This window comes from Leptopilina boulardi, unplaced genomic scaffold (assembly GCF_019393585.1).
Source record: "Leptopilina boulardi isolate dan_hultmark-lab unplaced genomic scaffold, ZJU_Lbou_2.1 LbouV2_324, whole genome shotgun sequence".
NCBI lineage: Eukaryota > Metazoa > Arthropoda > Insecta > Hymenoptera > Figitidae > Leptopilina > Leptopilina boulardi.
This window is the reverse complement of record NW_026137890.1, coordinates 2,027,898-2,047,474: the sequence shown is the minus strand read 5'-3', so window position 1 is coordinate 2,047,474 and position 19,577 is coordinate 2,027,898. Positions and strand designations below refer to the sequence as shown.

At 30.3% G+C, this 19,577-nt stretch overlaps 1 protein-coding gene across 1 annotated transcript in view; it reads right to left on the bottom strand.

Annotated features, from left to right (window-relative positions):
• LOC127284391 (negative elongation factor E) overlaps positions 1 to 19,057 on the bottom strand; it is a 41,636-nt gene extending 22,579 nt beyond the window's left edge. Inside the window, exon 1 of the mRNA XM_051309793.1 lies at positions 18,855 to 19,057. Coding sequence (XP_051165750.1) covers positions 18,855 to 18,935 — 81 coding nt within the window. The 5' untranslated portion in view covers positions 18,936 to 19,057. The remainder of the gene's footprint in view (positions 1 to 18,854) is intronic.
• Positions 19,058 to 19,577: the final 520 nt, after the last annotated feature.

Genomic DNA, 19,577 nt, shown 5'->3' with positions numbered 1-19,577 from the left:
TAAAAATTAAATATGTTTCTGTAGGTTAAAATCAAATAACAATTGTTAAAAAATAATCACATCTTACTCATTTTTTTATAATAATACAGGCACACCAAAAAAAAGTTGTCTGTTTCTTGAACTAAACATACCATTCCTATAGTATTTTGGCCCGTTAAATACGAATATGAAGTCAGAATTGCTCCATCACCCTCTGATTTTTTTAAATCGAAAAAAACACCCACTTAATCGTCAAATTCAAAATTAGAAGATAAAAAAAATAAATAACAGATTTTTTTAATAAACAGAACCTTACACTGAAACGAATATAATTTTTGATCAGTCAAGATTAAAGAGCTTAATACGTTTCAAGTTCAAATAAGTAAAAAGTAAAATTATATTCTCACCAGCGCGACCGGGTTCAAAGTTGCTGGGATCTTTTATGAAAAATAAAATAATAAAATTTAAGCACGCGGACGCCAGTTAATTTAAAAAAAATTAACAAATAATTATAGGAGCAAAAGAAAGCAGGAACCGTTGGGGAACCCTCACAAAAAAATTAAAAAAATAAAATCAAGCGACTTCCAGGAAATTTGTTTATTTTCAAAAATAAAAATCAGACATCAAACACTTACTTGAGTTGATCGAATATCGACTCTTCTTCGGTTTCAGCCGCAACATACAATTTAACAATATTACAAAATTTGTCGCATATATTCCTTTGCAACACACTACAATTATCAAACGCACTACATTCAGAACGGTCGAACAAAGAGTGTGTGTACCGGCGATTTTCGACAATGCGTCCAATTAGTCAAATATTGGCGCTCAGATCGATCTAAGGTCGCAGGGGCAAACTATTGACCTCAGACTCCTTACCCTTATTTCAAGATAGTTGATCAACATAATTGTTTATTTCAAAATATTCGAAATAACGTCAAGAATGATTTCCCGTCACAACACCAAAGTATTTTTGCACCACTAACACAAAAATAAAATCAGAACTGATCCAGAACCCTATAGATTTTTTTTAATTCGAAAAAACCACCCTTAATCGGAAGAATACAAACTTACGTGATTAAAAACAAGGAGGGGGTCCGAGGGGGTCCTTTATGTTTATTTTATAAACATTTTGCTTCCTCATTGTGTGAAGCAAAAAATTTCTTTCCTCGTGGAGGAAGCTATGAATTCCTCTAATTTAATTAATTGATTTAAAACATTTCGAGTTAAAAAATGATTTAAATTCATTAAATTTTTTGAAAAATTAAGAAAATTGTAATTCATTTTAGGTGTAACATATACTTTATATATACGACTCGATTCGTTTCAATGCAAGGAATTCAATTATTTTATGTATTAACTTGAATTTAAAAAAACACAAAATTTTTTAGCTAAAATATGAATTTTTTATTAATTCTTAAAATTTAATTCAAATCTGTACTTTATATCCTATACCAATCGATTCGTTTTAATGCAGGGAATAAAATTATTTCATATATAAACTTGAATTTTAATAAACACAACATTTTTTAGCTAAAATCTGAATTTTTTATTTTTTAACTTTCATTAATTCTTTAAATTTCAATCAAATCTATATTTTATTTTACAATCTCTTCATTTCGAAAAAATAAATCATTTTCGCCTTTTCTGTGATAGTTGTCCCAGACAAAATAAAAACTCTCACGTAGTTCATGTTTTGTTGAACTTGCTTCAAAACCACTCACCTGCTAACGTACTCGATATTACGATTGTATTTCCAGTTAGGAGACACAGTTTTCTTCCTGCCGATCGAGTATTTGGTAGAGTTAAAAAAGTGTTACGCAAGCATCCTACGATTACTCTTGCAAGCGAGTATGAAACATTCCTTTCGGAAATCGAATGTGTAAAACCGCTTGGAGTGAAATGGGAACTATACAATATAAAGTCTCTTCTAAACATCTACAAAAAAGTTAAAGGAATATCAGAAATGAAGAGGATTGTAATTAAAAAGTTCCCCATAAAGGAGGAAAACGTTCGGTGTACTCTCTAAATTTGAATTAGCGAAAATTTCACTGTTTGAATCAGCGAATAAAGTTTTCACTGCAAATCAGCGGTTACAGCTAATAAAATAGCGAATCACGAATCGGCGAACGTCGGTCATTTTCGTCGGAAGATAAATTTATTTTAAAATGGAGTATTCCGCTGATTGAAATAGTTGTTAGTCGCTGATTCGCAGCTGCATACTTATAGCTTTTTCAATCAGCGACTATTCGCTGCGAAACAGCGGATTTTAGCTGATTCAAATTTAGAGAGTAAAGTCACCTGTTATCAATATTACAAATATGAACGAGAAACTGAAGTACCCAAAATTTTATTGAAACGCGGAAAATCTGATGCGAACATCGCGATGGATAAAATAAATTTAACTCACCCAATTTCTAAGAAAAAGCTAATGGATGTGGAAAATTTGCTAATTAAGCAATTCGGAGCAAATTGGAAACAATTACCGAATTTAGAATGGTATCGTACTCTCTTGAATCATCAGAACAATAATACTGCGACATTTTACGATGACGAGGAAAACGATGAAGTGTCTAATTGTTTAGATGAAGACTGCGGCTTCCATGTTTAGAAGGAATATCATTGATATTTTAATTTGACTAATAAAACTGCATAAATAAATAATAAATAAACAAAATACATCTATTTATACAAATTTTATACTTTAAATTTTATAGTTTTTTCTGTTTTTGGTTTAAAAACTAAAAACATAACCCATTCTCGCTTTTATTACGTGATAATGAGAATTATTTGTATTTATTGATAATTATTCTGTTCAATTGACAAATTAAATTTGTGCATAAACATTAATGAATCAACGTTTCATTGAACGATTAGAAAAAATAACATTCCCACTTTAAGGTTAAATTTAAAAATAACTGTCAGGAATAAAAATTTGTTCAACTCAATCCACTGAAACAAAACAGAATATATCCAAACCTATAAGAAATCAAAACTTGATAAATCCAGTGTCCTGAAACAAAACTAAATAAATCCATTTTTGTTTTTTAAATATTATCAATAATAAATAACATAAAATTTTTTTATTTATCGTTTATTAAAGTGGACTGTAGCATCGAGTTACAGACATTTATCTCAAAATGAAAACTGCGAAAGATTATTAGGTCGAATTCACAAGAGTCGAATTGACAAAATATGTTCTATATGATATGATATGATCAACTTTCATGCGAAAAAAATTATATTTTGATCTAATTTATATTTTGTATAATTTTAAATTTCTCTAATTTTTATTTATCCTAATCTTTATTTAACCTAATTTTCATAAAGTCGAAATATAAAATGTTATAATGTTGATTTAACGTAAATATAATTTATAATAAAAGTAATTTGACATAATTATTATTTATGGTAATGATTTAATGTATGAATTAAAAAGAAATCAATTTTTCAAATGTTTGAATCATATTGAAAGCGAAATATTATTTGTTGAAATTATATTTTCAAACAATTTCTATTTACACTAATAAATTAATGACAAAATTAAAAAATGTTAAATTTGTAATAGACTATACTCTTAAAGTTGACGTATTTCTATTTCATCAAAAATATTATTTGCCTAATTGTCAAATAATATAATGTGTTTCTTTACGAAATACAAAGTTCTCTAATTTTTATTCATCCGATTTATAAGATAACCTAAATGTCATTTTTCATATTTCTTATTCGTTATAAATAAGATGTGTTCTAATTATTATTTATCATAATTTCTGTATTTTCCAATTTAATTCTTACCTAAATATTAAAATCACTAATTGTAAATTGAAGTAAATAAAATTTCGTCGAATATGCATTTCAACTAATCTTCATAGTATCAAATTATTATTTAAAATAAATTTTACTTAATCGAATTTCAATAACTTATAATTTACATTACATCTAATTTTTATTTAATCGAATTATCACGCCACATAATTGTCACGTGTCCGAATCGTTTGTTGTCGAATTATAAAAGTGCGAAAATTTGTAGCTGAATGAGTTTCCTATCTACTACATTTACGTTTACTACTAGTATAGCCGATAATGTAGATTTTAAATTACATAAATTTCTTAATCTACTTTACCGGCTATACCAATATTAAACGTAAATGTCATAGATAGGAAACTCATTCAGCTACAAATTTTCGCACTTTTATAATTCGACAACAAACGATTCGGACACGTGACAATTATGTGGCGTGATAATTTGATTAAATAAAAATTAGATGTAATGTAAATTATAAGTTATTGAAATTCGATTAAGTAAAGTTTATTTTAAATAACAATTTGATGCTATGAAGATTAATTGAAATGCATATTCGACGAAATTTTATTTACTTCAATTTACAATTAGTGATTTTAATATTTAGGTTAGAATCTTTAAAAATCTTTATCTTTAAAAATCCTCTAGTCATTTGTGAGAGATTAATGTGATAAATAAGTCTAACAAATTTTACCCAAATCCATTAAAACCTGTTAAAGATATCGTGTTCACAAAAACGATCCACACACACATATGCATACATCATGTTATATAGATGTTATATAGAAGAAAATTTGTTTTTACAATTTTTAAAAATTTTATAAACGAAAGGAGTTTGTTCAAAAAACGAATATTCATTGAATTATTTTGCAAGTAACAGAATTAGTATCACTATAGATTTTACATTCCAATGTAAAATTTTCTCTAGTGATACTAATTTATACTAATACTAATTTCGCTAAATAAAAATTTGTTTTAGCGAAAATTTAATTAAATAAGAATTTGGTTAAATAAAAATTAGGATTTAATAAAAATTCTATCAAAAAAAATTCGGTTATATAAAAATTCGGTTAAATTAAAAATTCTGCTATTGAAAAATTTGGTTCTACTTTAAATTAATTTTCTAAAATTCAAACTTAGTACACATTGAGCGTCCCAATTAAAATCTTTTCGATGAAATAACAAATTCATAAAATTTTTGTTCTTATAAATATGAGAACAAATTTTATTTTAATTAATTTTAATAATTAATAATTAATTTATAATAATTTAATTTATAATTAAAATTTTTTTTTATTTCTTACAAATATAAGAACAAATTTAATTTTATGAATTTGTTATTTTATCAAAAAGAATTTAATTGCAACGCTCAATGTGTACTATGTTTGAATTTTAGAAAATTAATTTAACGTAGACCCAAATTTTTCAATAGCAGAATTTTTATTTAAAAGAATTTTTATTTAACCTCACCAAATTTTATTAAATTTCATTAATAAGCAACAGAGTAATTGCAAATTTAGTAGAAAGGTAAGAAAATATTCAATTGTTAATAAATAATTAAAAAATTAATTTTTTAAAAAACGCACTTCAGGAATGTTTTTAATTCGGCTTCCTGCAATAAATTATGAAAAAAAATATTTAAAATTTGAAAAGTCAGTTTCAGGTGGCCCAGTTGGGAAATTTTTACCCATTTAAGAAAAATCCAGAAGGTGCTGGATCAGTTCTGGCTTTGTGTTTGAGTTAGTGGAGCCAAAATACGTAGTTGTAAGGTTCTATTTAATAAAAAAATCTGCTATTTATTTTTGTTTATCCCCTAAGTTTGAATTTGTCCGGTTAAGGGTGTTTTTCGATTTAAAAAAAATCAGAGGGTGATGGAACTTTGACTTCATATTCGTTTTTAGAGTGCCAAAATACTATAGGAATAGTATGTCTAGTTCAAGAAACAGACAACTTTTTTTGTGTGTGCCTGTGTAATAGAAAGAGATAAGTTTTAAGTAAAAAATTTTCAAAATTATTTTTACCTTAACAAATTTTCATAGCAAGTTAATTACATCAATATTAAAATATGTGCGAAGCCCTAAGTTTTGTGAAGCTTCTGCAGAAAAAATTTCAAGTTTCGAAAAATTTTTAACTGCTTTTACTCAATAAAATTTTCAAATTTGAATTAATATCTTAAAATGAAATAATCCGACAGAAATTAAAAAAAATTAAATTTATAAAATTAAATTTAAAAAAAGTCACATATATTAAAACTAGATTTTTTAAAAATATGTCAGCAATCACTCTCAGACGATTTTCTGTGGTTTTTTATTTTGTTTGAAGGTCCACGTTGATAATTGCTCCAACACCACCCACACCCTTATGGACAATCGTGGACTTTTTCTACACCCCCCGCTCCCAAAATGTGTCCACATGATTTATGAACGGCCCCTTAGAAAAAAATTACCAAAACCTGTAAATCACTAATTTATGATAAAGTTTAATTAAAAACAGAACGTCTTGAATATAAAAACATTGTTATAGAAATAAACTGTTACAAATTTTATTTATTTGATCTACATTTTGGTTATCAATTCGTTGCAATTTGATACTTTTAAGTTAACAGTGATTTCCATATAAGAAAATTCTGGTACAAAATGAGTTATAATTAAGTATTAGCATCATATAAACTACATTAGTTTGTTAAAAAAAATTTGCTATATCAACATTATTACTTAATTTATTTTCGAAAAAATTGGAATTTATGCAGAGTTCACTTGATTCAAATTTAAGTTTATGTCCATGTCATTCTAAATTAAAATGTCGAAGTTAATAATCTCTAAATATAAAATTAGGTTCCAAATTTGCAGATGTGGACTGACGGCGTTTTTTAGTAACACAGGTAGAAGATAAATTTCAATCTTAAAACCATTTATGTTTGAAGGTAAAGCGTGTCGTTAGCTTTCAAAAGGCATAGAAAAATCCATCAGGAAACGATTTTTTTCTGTCGCAAAGCGAATTCGTCCATTTTTGCAGACATCCTGCGTTATAAATTTAAAATAATAAAATTTTTAATGTCAAAGCGGAACTAACAGCGGGTGTACTTCCGAAAAGGTCCCCCCTTTAAATTTAATAAAACACGGGTATTCTTACGTATTTTGGTGCATAGATTACGAAAATCATAGTGAAAATTGGCGCAAATTTGATTATCATGGTAAAAACCATAAAAAAAACCCCATAAAATAATGGTTTTTTACGATTATCTCGTAAAAAACAAAAAATTTCGAAAAAAGTTTTAGACAAAAGTTGTAGATCTCAAAAAAACACACATTTTATGTTTTATGCATTTTTTACCAAAAGTCATTATTTTTCGAGAAAAATCCAAAAAACGAAAAACACCATGATAATGAAAACATATACAGCAGTCATGGTTAGACATATTATTTGACTCGTATATAGTATCATATTCACCATTAGTCAGGATCTAACGAATTCCGCAAAATACTTTCGGCCATATCCACCCCCTCTCGCCAAGGTTTTTTTTAAAAAGAAAAGCGAGCAGTACCTTACCCGGCCGAAGGCCGTGTTTACTATTTTGCGTTTACCGCAGCTGTGGACTCCACCCCACAATTTCCGCAAATTACTTTCGAACTCATCCACCCCCTCTCGCCAAGATTTCTTAAAAAGAGAAGAGAGCAGTACCTTACGCGGTCGAAGGCCGTGTTTACTATTTTGCATTTACCGCTGCTGTAGACTTCACCCCACAATTTCCGTAAATTACTTTCGGACCATTTTTCTCGAAAAATAATGACTTTTGGTAAAAAATTCATAAAACATAAAATGTGTGTTTTTTTGAGATCTACAACTTTTGTCTAAAACTTTTTTCGAAATGTTTTGTTTTTTACGAGATAATCGCAAAAAATCATGATTTTATGGTGTTTTTTACGGTTTTTACCATGATAATCAAATTTGCGCCAATTTTCACTACGATTTTCGTAATCTACGCACCAAAATACGTAAGAATACCTATGTTTTATTAAATTTAAAGGGGGGACCTTTTCGGAAGTATATCCCTAACAGCACACCACAAAAGAAAAACAAGAAAAAGTCAATAAATAAAATAAAAATGTCAAAAAATAAAATTGTAAAAGGACAAAATAAAACAGATAAATATAAATAAAACTGTAAAAAGACAAACAATTAAAAGAAAACGTAAATAAAATTGTAAAAAGACAATTACGGACAAAATAAATAATAAAATGAATAAATAAATATAAAATAAATAAATAGAATAAATTAATAAATTGTGGCCTGCTAATTACGCCTTCCTGCGGCCATCGAGATCGTTTCTCATCATAACAGAGTTGATAAAGGTCTCGACGAGCCGCCAGTTTTCCAGGGACTGGATCATCAGCGCTACCATGTTTTCCGGTGTAACTGTAGCGTTTACACCGGTGAACATGGCCTGTCTCTCCAAGTCCCATCTACTGCAGGTAAAGAGGGTGTGCTCTGCGTTGTCTACAGAGAACTGTCAGTAAGCACACTCCTCACTGTCTCTCTTTTTAAAGCGCTGCAGGTACGAATTAAAACATCTGTGACCTGTCAGCGCTTGTGTCAAATAGTAGGAGACCTCTCCATGGTTCCTACTTAACCAAGTGGCGAGTGTCGGTATAAGGCGATAAGTCCATCGACCTTTTACCTCCCCGTCCCATCGTTCCTGCCATTTTTCGACGAGCCTGTGCCTCGCTTCGAAGCGGATGCGGACCTTGCTGGGTCGATCTTCCTCTTCCGAGGAATTCGCCTCTTTGAGATAGAGGATAATTTCCTCCCTTTCAAGCGCCAAAAGATCTGCCGGCGGGCACTTTTCACGGGGGCCTCTAACATTTGGCATCACCCGTGCTAAATTAGCCGCACTCTATCGACTTGTTTGAAGCCGTAGCCATGTGGTGATGGACGTTTCACCTTCCATCAAGTACCACACCTAGGTACTTAATCAGTCTCATCCACTTGTCCTCGAATTCGTCCATCACGATTCCTGGGGATTTATAACCACGTCTATCTGTGACCAGCAATGCTTCGGTCTTTTCCAGGCCCATTTAAAGACCTCTGGTTTCCAGCCAGCATTTTGCTATCCGCAGACATTCGTTCACCAATGTCCGCAGAGCTTCCGCTGAGTCGGCAGCGCACACGATCAACGCGTCGTCCGCAAAGCCGACGATCACCGCAACGTCAGGCAGGTACATTCTCAGGAAGTCATCGGACGATACATTCCATAAAAATGGTCCTACACTCGAGCCTTGAGGGGCCCCACGTTGCATCTCTTCTTTGAGAATGCAGGTGTCTCACTCAAAAATAACCCGCCTGTCGCTAAGATAATTGGCCATTATCCGCAACAGGTAGGGCGGTATACCCTTCTGTATCATCGACTCGATGAGGTCTTTCCATCTCGCGGAATTGAACGCGTTTCGTATGTCTATTGCTACCAACGCGCAGAAGCTCTTCTTCTTATCCGGACCCAATTTATTTTTCCCTTCTCTGGTGAGGTCCACAACTGCCTTAATGGCATCAACTGTGGACCGACCTTTGCGGAATCCAAATTGGTAATCTGATAGATTATTCTCTCCGGTCAAGTGAGATTGCATTCTCTGCAGAACCATGTTTTCCAGAAGTTTTCCTGTTGTGTCCAACAGGCATATAAGCCTGTAGGATGAGACCTTATCTAGAGGTTAGTCACCCTTTCTTAGCAGGACCAGCCTTTACCTCTTCCAGTCTGGAAAGAACTCTCCTCTTTATAGGTTGCTTATCCCATCGATTCCAGGCGCCTTGCCTGTCTTCAATCTTTTGCCTGCTGCTTCTAATTCTTTAAGAGTAAAGAGTTCTTCCTCTTTGACTTCGCAAGAACTCCAGTCCTTCCTAAGCCATGGCTCTGCAGGTGGAAACAGGGCTTTTATTAACTTTCTGACCCAATCGGGATTGTCCAGGCCGGGGGTCTTTTGCCTCGTTACTAATTTTTTTGTAACGATTTTAAAAGCCAAACCCCATGGGTCCTTCTCGACGTCCTCGAATAGGTCCTTCCAGCTACGGCGTCGCGATGCGCGGATCTCTTTGCTGAGGTTCAAATTGGCCTCCTTGTATGCTTCATTGAGCAAAGGATCTTCCTTAGATCGGGTATAAGTCCTCCTTGCTCTGAAACATGCCTTTTGCAAGGAGGCCAGCCTTTCTGACCACCAATGCAAGGATCTTTTCCTGGGGAATGTGCCATTGCTACGCGGCATTGACGCATCGCAGGCGGTGACGATTATATTTCTCACCGCCCGCATTTCCCCATCAAGACTGTTCAGCCTCCTTACCCAGCCTAACTCTTGAATTAAACGGGCTTCTAGAAGGGACGGGCCGAACTTCTCCTTTTCGAATCTGTTGATGTTCCACGAGGTGCTTTTTCGGCTAGGAACTTCCTGTCTGCTGCCTCCTCGTGTGTCTCCCACTGAGACTCAGAACTCGATGTACTGGTGGTCACTTGCAGTATAATCCATAGAGACCCGCCAGTCGCATATGCGGCTAAATATTTTGGAGGATGCGATCGTTAGATCTATAATAGATCCGATCGCATCTTTCCCAAACGTCCATGTTTTCCCCCGGTATACAACTACTAGGTCGTTCCTGGAGATCATTTCGCCGGTCAGAATTCCTCTTTTATCGAACCATATCTCTCCCCACTCTGGAGACTTTGCATTAACGTCGCCAGTGACGAGAACGATCAACTTGGATTGTTAAAGGCTTTATTCGATGTCCTGTATATCGGATTCGAAGTCTGTCAGTGGATCGTTTGGCGAGAAGTAGCAGCTATACATGCGTATGTTAACTACATCTACCCAAACAAATCCACTGCTCGTCTCCAGGAATTTGTCAACCCACAATTCTGGGTTGCACACATCAGGAAAACATTTAGTTGCGTCGCTAATAGGAAAGGAAACATGGGCTTCTATAGACACATATGTGGATACTTTTAAGTGACTTGAGCAGAAGATAAGTTCTGATATTAAAACCAATTATGGTTGTAGACAGAGTATCTCGTAAGCTTTCAAGAAGTTTAGAATAGTCCGCGGAGAAACGTTTCGTTGCGTCGCTAGTATAGGAAATAAAACATGGGCATCGTGCTTCTATACACACATATGTGTCTTAAGTGACTTAAGCGGAAGATAAGTTTTGATGTTAAAATCATTTATAGTTGTAGACAGATCATCTCGTATGTTTTGCTGGAGATTGCACAACATGTTCAATCATAGAATTTTTATTAACTATGTCATATTTCTCTTTGCCTTCCTGATGCATTTATTTTGTTGTCGGCATTTGTAAACTTTCTACCATATTTTCAGTACTCTTTTAAAAATTGACAACTGTCAAATTATTAACTTAACCTCAAATTCGTGATCAGCATTTTAAAAAAAAACTAACTCTTATCTTATCTTACTAACTAACTCCAAATTACTTTTTAGCAAAATTGTCAATTTATTTGACATCAAATTTGTGGTCAGCGACCCTAAAACACATTTACTTTCATTCTTATAAAATAAAATTACTTTTTAGCAAAGTTGACAGACGATTTGACAGCTGTCAACCGTCATTGGTAATTAGACAACATATTCGTGATTAGTGACCCCAAAAACCTTTAGAACGGTGTAGTGTTAATTTATACGTACTTTCAATTTGTTCGAGTGTTAAAAAGTTAGATGGGCCAAACTTGGCAGATTCCTTAAAAATTCAACTTCTCCACAATTTTTATTATTTTTTATCGGAAATTTTTTTGTAGGATATTTTCATGATTTTGAACAATCATTCGTATGGATTTTAAAAAATTTTAATATTTACAAAAAATAAAATTTCTAATGGTCAAAAATTTTTCTTTTTAAATTTTGATAATTTACAATAGTTTTAGATTCCAAATAATTACAGAAAAAATTGACACCCCTTAACAACATTAATTTCAATGAGTTAAAATCTCACCGGTTACTCCTCTTAAGACCTGAGCAGAATAGAAACGTAACCGGAATCGTAATCGTAAACGCAACCGGAAGAATAATTTAGAGAAGGACAAACAATCTATCTATCCCTCTCTAACTCATTCTTCCGGTTGCGTTTGCGATTACGATTCCGGTCACATTTATATTCTGCTCTAGCCTTTAATCTCGTTCTTTATGGAACTGACCGAATTAAAATTTTTTTTTGGTATATTCTTGTTCAGTCACGGTGTGCTTGAACCAAGTTTAAATCAAAGGTCAAGCGAAATGGGATTTTCCTGTTGATTTCAATACTGGGGACATCCCTGAGTATTTTTCAAAAAAATTACAATAATTGGCGGAGCCGTTTTTTAAAAAAATCAGTTTTTGTTTTAAAATTAATCAAATTAAGAAAATAACAAAATGTAACTAAGTTGTATGTAAATACTTTAAAGTAAGTAAATTATGTATTTTGTGTTAAGTATTTTATACAAAAAAAATCGGACAAGTGCGAGTTACACTCGCACTGAAATCGAGGGTTCCGTACTCGAAGCGAACTTATTTTGTATAAAAACAAATGTTTAAAAAATATGTGTTGTATTTTAAATAATATATGTGATACAAAAAGGTACAATTTAAAAAAAAAATTTAAGAAAATTGTTCCTCCTTTGGTATAAAAACAAAAATAAATTTTAAATATGTGTTGTATTTCAAATAATATAAGTGATACGAAGAGGAACAATTTTGTAAAATTTAAGAAAATTGTTCCTTTTTGTATCACTTATATTATTTGAAATACAACACATATTTAAATTTTTTTTTTTGTTTTTATATCAAAGGAGGATCAATTTTCTTAAATTTTTATTTAAAATTGTTCCTTTTTGTATCACATATATTATTTAAAATACAACACATATTTTTTAAACATTTGTTTTTATACCAAATAAGTTCGCTTCGAGTACGGAACCCTCGATTTCAGTGCGAGTGTAACTCGCACTTGTCCGATTTTATTTTATAAAAAATATTTTACTAAAAAAATATAAGAAACATAATTTTATTTCAACTCGCAATATTTTTACTGTATTTACATTTTGCGTTTTAATTGAATTTAAATCATTTAAATCACTTAAATGAGTTAAAGAAATTTATTGCTTTCTCCGCGAGGAACCCAAATTTTTATAAAATGAACATAAAGAACCCCCTATTTTATTTTACAGTTATAACGACTGAAGAAATAAACTTAAGCAAAAAGTCCACTGTTTACACTTCTTATCATGTTTATTAAATTATTTCTATAATCTACACATACAAATACGTAAAAATAGTAAATTTGAAGCCCTTTAGATAAAATTTTTTTCCGTTATTGGGAGAAAATTCATGATTTTTTCTAAAATTATCAGTTTTTTCGTGACAGCTCCAGAAAAATCAACTCCAATCATCCTCGCTATATTTTTTTTGTAATCTACATGTAAAAATACGTCAAAATATATAAATTTGAATCACTTTAGATAAACTTTTTTCGTTTTTTGCGGAAAAATACAGTTTTACAACAAATATGAACAGTTTGGGTTGAATATTGTGTGCGCTAAGGAGAATAAATCATTTTTTTCGAAATTTTTTATTTTTCCTTGACAACGTTATGTAAATTGATCCGAATCAAGTTCGCTATATTTTTCCTGTAATTTTCACGTAAAAATACATAAGTGTACCAAATTTGTGCTCTTTATGTAAAAAGATGTGGCCGCTAGGGGGGTGGGGTACATGGTCATTTTTCGTAAAAATTCATGGTTTTTCATTGACAACGCTATGATAATCAATTCCTATCAGGTTCGATATATTTTTCCTGTATTCTACACGCGAAAATACATATGTGTACCAAATTTCAGCCCTCCAGATAAATTCGTGTGGCCGCTAGAGAGGGGGTAAACGATTTCAAAAAAACCGATATTAATAGGGTTTCGAACCGAGTACGGAAGCCTAAAAAAACAAAATTTATTGAATAATAATCGGAATATTTATTCATATTTAACAATATCTCTTATAACTTGTTAAAATAATTATCAAACAGACAGACCATTAAATTCACACACTGCAGTTAACAAATGTTTAGTGTATTTTGAATGTGATGTGTGAATCTTGTGTATTGTCCAGATAGATTTAAATTAATTTAAATCTTGTGAATTGTCCAGATAGATTTAAATTAATTTAAATCTTGTGTTTTGTCCAGATAGATTTAAATTAATTTAAATCTTGGGTTTTGTACAGATAGATTTAAATTAATTTAATTCTTGTGTTTTGTACAGATAGATTTAAATTAATTTAAATCTATCTGGACAAAACACAAGATTCACACATTCAAAGTATGCTGAACATTTGTTAACTGCAGTGTGTGAATTTAATGGTTTGCATGTAGAGATGATTTTTATTTAACAAGTTATAAGAGATATTGTTAAATATGAAAAAATATTGTAATTATTATTCAAAAATTTTGTTTTTTTGTATAAAATAATTTCTAAAATATTTAAACAAAATACTTAATTTTATGCAGCAGAAACAAATTTAGATAATTTTTAAACGCAGGAAACTGACTGTCCACATTTACCACAAAATTTAGAAAATTTCATAAAATATGGGGTAAATGGGGACAGCATAGTTTCTAAGAACATTTTAAGTAAAAATTTTCCTTAAGTATATTACTGTATTAAGGGATGAAAAAACTTGAAAAAAATTTGTAGTAGATAAATAATAGTTGAACTAATTGAAATTTGTTTATTTTTTCATTTCAGTATTTTGTCTCGCATTTGAAAAAAAACGATTTGAAAATCATACCAAATTTTTTTCTTATTCCTTGACTCCCATAAAATAAATTCACTTGAATTTTTGATTTTTGTCAATTTGGTTAATAATAACAGGCTGTCACCATTTACCCCAAAAATTTGAAAACTCAGGGTAAATGGGGACAGCTTGTTATTATTAACCAAATTGACAAAAATCAAAAATTCAAGTGAATTTATGTTATGGGAGTCATAAGGAATAAGAAAAAATTTGGTATGATTTTTAAGTCTGTTTTCTTTGAAATGCGAGACAAAATATTGAAACTCTTTGACTTTGATTTTCAAGTTTTTATGCATCGAGCGATAACTTGAATTATCTTGCTGTTAATTGTCATGTTAGAAGCTTGACCTCTTGACCTCTCTAAAACCTCTTGCAGGTGATCTGAGGTTAAAATATTTTCTTAATTTGATTAATTTTAAAACAAAAATTGATTTTTTTTAAAAACGGCTCCGCCAATTATTGTAATTTTTCTTGAAAAATACTCAGGGATGTCCCCAGTATTGAAATCAACAGGAAAATCCCATTTCGCTTGACCTTTGATTTAAGCTTGGTTCAAGCACACCGTGCAGGGAGACCTAAACTTTCAATAAACACAAGAAATTTTAAATAATCACTACTCAGAGTGGGGGAACAGGTTTGGACGAGATTTCACCGCCAGCCTTATATACTGGGACAAGTCGGCGGCAAATTGTGATTTGTCCGAAAAAAGAGATAAAATATTAATATTTTAATTCAATAATGAAATATTTAATTTAATATTAAAGCATTTATGAATAAATATTATTATATCTAGACTTAATTATGTCGTTATTATTAATATAATAATAATTAAATAGTTTATAATTATATAATATAAACAATATTGGCAAATAAAATGAAAAATAAATGTTTATTAAAATATATAAAACAAAATTAAAGATTCGAAAAAATATTTCAATATTATTTAATATAAACTTTGGGTTTACGTTAGCCTTTTACAGTATTTATAAATCAGTGTTTTGTTTTGTAATGAAAATTTGATATCAGGGTGTCCAGCAAGTACAAAAAAAATTCCCTGACTTTTTCCTAACCTTTTTACAACTTTTCTATAATAAATATTTAATATTAAAAATAATGAAAAGTATCAAATATTAAAATATTTTAATGATAAAAAACATTTTATTTATTAGCATTATAAACTTTTTCTTGCACCGAAAAATTTAAAAAATTCATAAAAATGTCCATTTTTGGAAACTTTTTAAAAAGTTCCCTGACTTTTTCCTGACATTTGCCTGACCAAAAAAATTTCCTGACTTTTCCCTGACCGTTAGACACCCTGCCTGTCTAAAAAATTTCCCTGACCGCTGGACACCCTGTACCCAGAGTTTTTGTCAACTTGATCATTTGAAATTTACACAATTCTAATACGGCAAATTAATTTTTGAAAAAATATTTTATAAAATTCCCTAACTTTTCGAGGTTTTCCCTGACTGGAAAAAAATTCCCTGACCCTGATACAGTACATTTTTTTCCATCCGTCAATAATAACGGAGAAAAACGCGTAGCAAAAGAAGACGTTAATTTTGAAAAATTCATAACATCCGTAATTTTCATTTAATAAAATAAAATAAAAACACGTATTTCATTAGTTTTCATATAGAATTCGAAAAAAATTGTTCCAATTAAAAAAAAAATATGAATGAAAATGTCACGTGGAATGCCCCAAATATGAATGCCAAAACCATTAACCCCTTGGCAGTCGATGACGTGTATACACGTCATGAAATACGTGGTCTCAAACTGTCGATGACGTGTATACAAGCAGATTTTTGGCTAGATAAACAGACATATTTGTCCCAAAATTGTTACTCGGGGGGTTTTCGGGGTCACTGACTACGAATCTGATGTCACTTTTTGAAAATTCATAATGGCGGATCCAATATGGTGGACGACTTTTTCAAAAATTCATCAGATTCACTTAAAGCTTGTTACTCTAGGTTTTTCGGGGTCGCTGATTTCGAATTCGACGTCACTTTTTGAAAATTCATAATGACGTATCAAATATGACGGGCAAATTTTTCTAAAATTCATCGTCCGCCATATTGGATCCGACATTTTGAATTTTCAAAATCTGATGCGAGATTCGTAATCAGCGACCCAGAAAACCACCAAGTAACAAGTTTTAATTGAATCCGATGAATTTTTGAAAAAGTCGCCCGCCATATTGGATCCTTCATTTTGAATTTTCAAAATCTGATGCGAGATTCGCAATCAGCAACCTCAGAGATAGTAGTATAATCGTTTGCACAAATTTTAGTTTTCCAAAAATTTAGTGACATTTTGGGCCCACTTATGAGATTTAGGTCTGGACTGCGAAAGGGTTAACAATAAATTCGAGCTAAATTCTCGGAGATGATCCTTAAGTATACCCTTCATCGGCAATCTGGTTTTGCAGGTAAAAAAATAACCATGGATTGTGCGGTTGTCAGTTCTGAAGGTGCATACAAAATTTCAGACCTCTAGGAGATCAGCAAGTCGTTTATATTAAATTTAAAAAATTTATATTTTAAAAATATTATTCAAAAAATTATTTAACCATAAAAATCGTGTTCAGCATAAAAAAATATAATACATAAGGTACGCTTATCTAGGTCCTTTGAAATATAATATATTTTAAGAAATCTATTTTAATTGCTAGTAAACTTTAAACGCGTTTTTCTCGAAAAGTTATTTTTGATCGAAAGCACCGTTTTCTCAGACCCGGTTACATATATCTTCATTTTTCTATTTACCAAGCGCGCCTTATGCATTTAGCTTAATGCCTAGGCAATAATCTAAAATGACATATAGAGTCCAAGCAAATATAAAAATAAGAATCGTGTCATTTATCTAGTTGCTTAATACCTAGGCATTAAGCTAAATGTTGATTGCAAATTACAGTAAGTAAAATTTTGTCAACTCATAAACATAATAAAAAACAAGAAGGGGTGGACATTTATATTACATAAATGTGATGTTTATTTCACGAACATTATGCTTCCTCGCATTAATTTCTCTTTCATCAAGTCAACAATCGGATACCAAAATTTTTTTGAAGGCAACAAAAAATTGACAATAAATTAAAAATTTGTCTAAACATTTTCCTAAAAATTTAATGCCACATTTAATACATACCATAATCATTCTTTTTATTATTATCCATTTTATTTTAGATATTTTAAACTTTCTAAAATATTTTTATTTATTTGAAGATAAATATTTAAATATAATAATAAAAAAAAGATATTTATTTTATTTTTTTAAAGTTGTTATTTTAGTTTTAATTACAAAATAAAAATAAAATAAAGGAAATAAAAAATAATTATTAATTTATTACTTTATTTTTATTTACGTTAAAAATAACGATTAATTTTATAAATTTAGGTAAAATATATAGATCAATCAATTAGTTTCTATGTAAGGAATGCAATTTGTCGTAAAATTTGGAGTAAAACTTTTGAAAATTTTTATTAAGAAAAAAGAAAAAAATTATTTAACAAAAACAAAAAATTTAAATTTTTTGAAAAAATAAAAATGATTTCATCTAAAAATTTAGGTAAAATATGAACTTAATATAGGTTAAATATTCGTGTTAACGCAAAGTACGTTTTTAAAATAAATAAAGTGAAATTTTTATAATAAAAAGCTTTTTTATAAAAAAATGTATTTTTGACTTTTTGAAAAAATGGTTCCAAAAAAAATTGTGTGGATATTTTTGGAAATCCTTGTGTCCGATTTTTGGTATTAGTAAGTAGAATTAGCATGCAAAATTTCAGGACGATTCGTCAACATTTGTTTGAGATAATTTGTACACAAGAAGCGATGCTATACACAACATCCACACACACACATACATCCGGACATTTGTTCCTCATGTCGAAATATAACTATATTACTTAAGAATTTATTAAAATAATTAATTTTAGGAAGTTCAAAAATTGTCATCACTATAAAGCTTCCTACGAGGAAGCAAAATCAGAAAACTGTTCACTCGGTTAATTGATTTTTAGACAAGGGGCAATTATAAGTTAATTATAACCTCTAAATTCATGTAATTATAACCTCTCTTATAAGCCGGGGTTTTATTTATTTATTTTAGTAAACTTTTAATTCTTTTAAGGATACAGGCATATTTAAATATCTACATTTATATCTTATATATTATTCAATGAAGACACTATTGTTAAAAATCTAATTTTAATGTAAAATGAAAAGGATATTGTGATTCCTACCTCTCAACATACCTTACGTTTTAGTTTGTTATATTTTGCCTGAAGCATTAACTCTTCTTCAGTTAAATTCGATGGAAAATGTAAATAAACCATTATATAAAATTATTTTCTTGTTTTGTTTTAATGGCTTCTTGTATAAATTATTGGTTATTTTTACGCCACTGTTATTCTTCTTCTTCTTTTGAGGCTTGGCCAACTGTCAGAACAACACAGTGCATGAGATAGTGTGACCGTACCCTAATAGAAAGCCGAAACGTATTAGACTGTGTCAGTTCATCGAGATATTTCGAGTTCAAGATATGACGTCAGAAGCCTGGAGGGACAACAAACAGAAGACACAATGTTATTCTTATGGGGAAGAAAATTAGTTTCCACTTTCATAAATTTTATTCATATTTTAAACATGGAAAACGCTTTTTGACATATAATAAAATGAAAATGTATGTTGATAATTAATTTTGTTATATATTTGATTCAATTGCATTAAAAGATTCTCTGAATTCGTTATGAAATATAAATTTTGAGGTTATGGGTGTTTGTTTACTAATAACATTTTACATTTTAACAACATTATTAAACAATATCCAGTATGCATGTTATTAAAAAAGACATAAAATATATATTTTAAATGGGAATTACCGAAGCAGTAAAAGATTTCAAGTTAGTAAACAAACATCCCTAACCTCAAAATTTATATTTTATCACGAATTCAGAGAATCTATCAATGCAATTGAA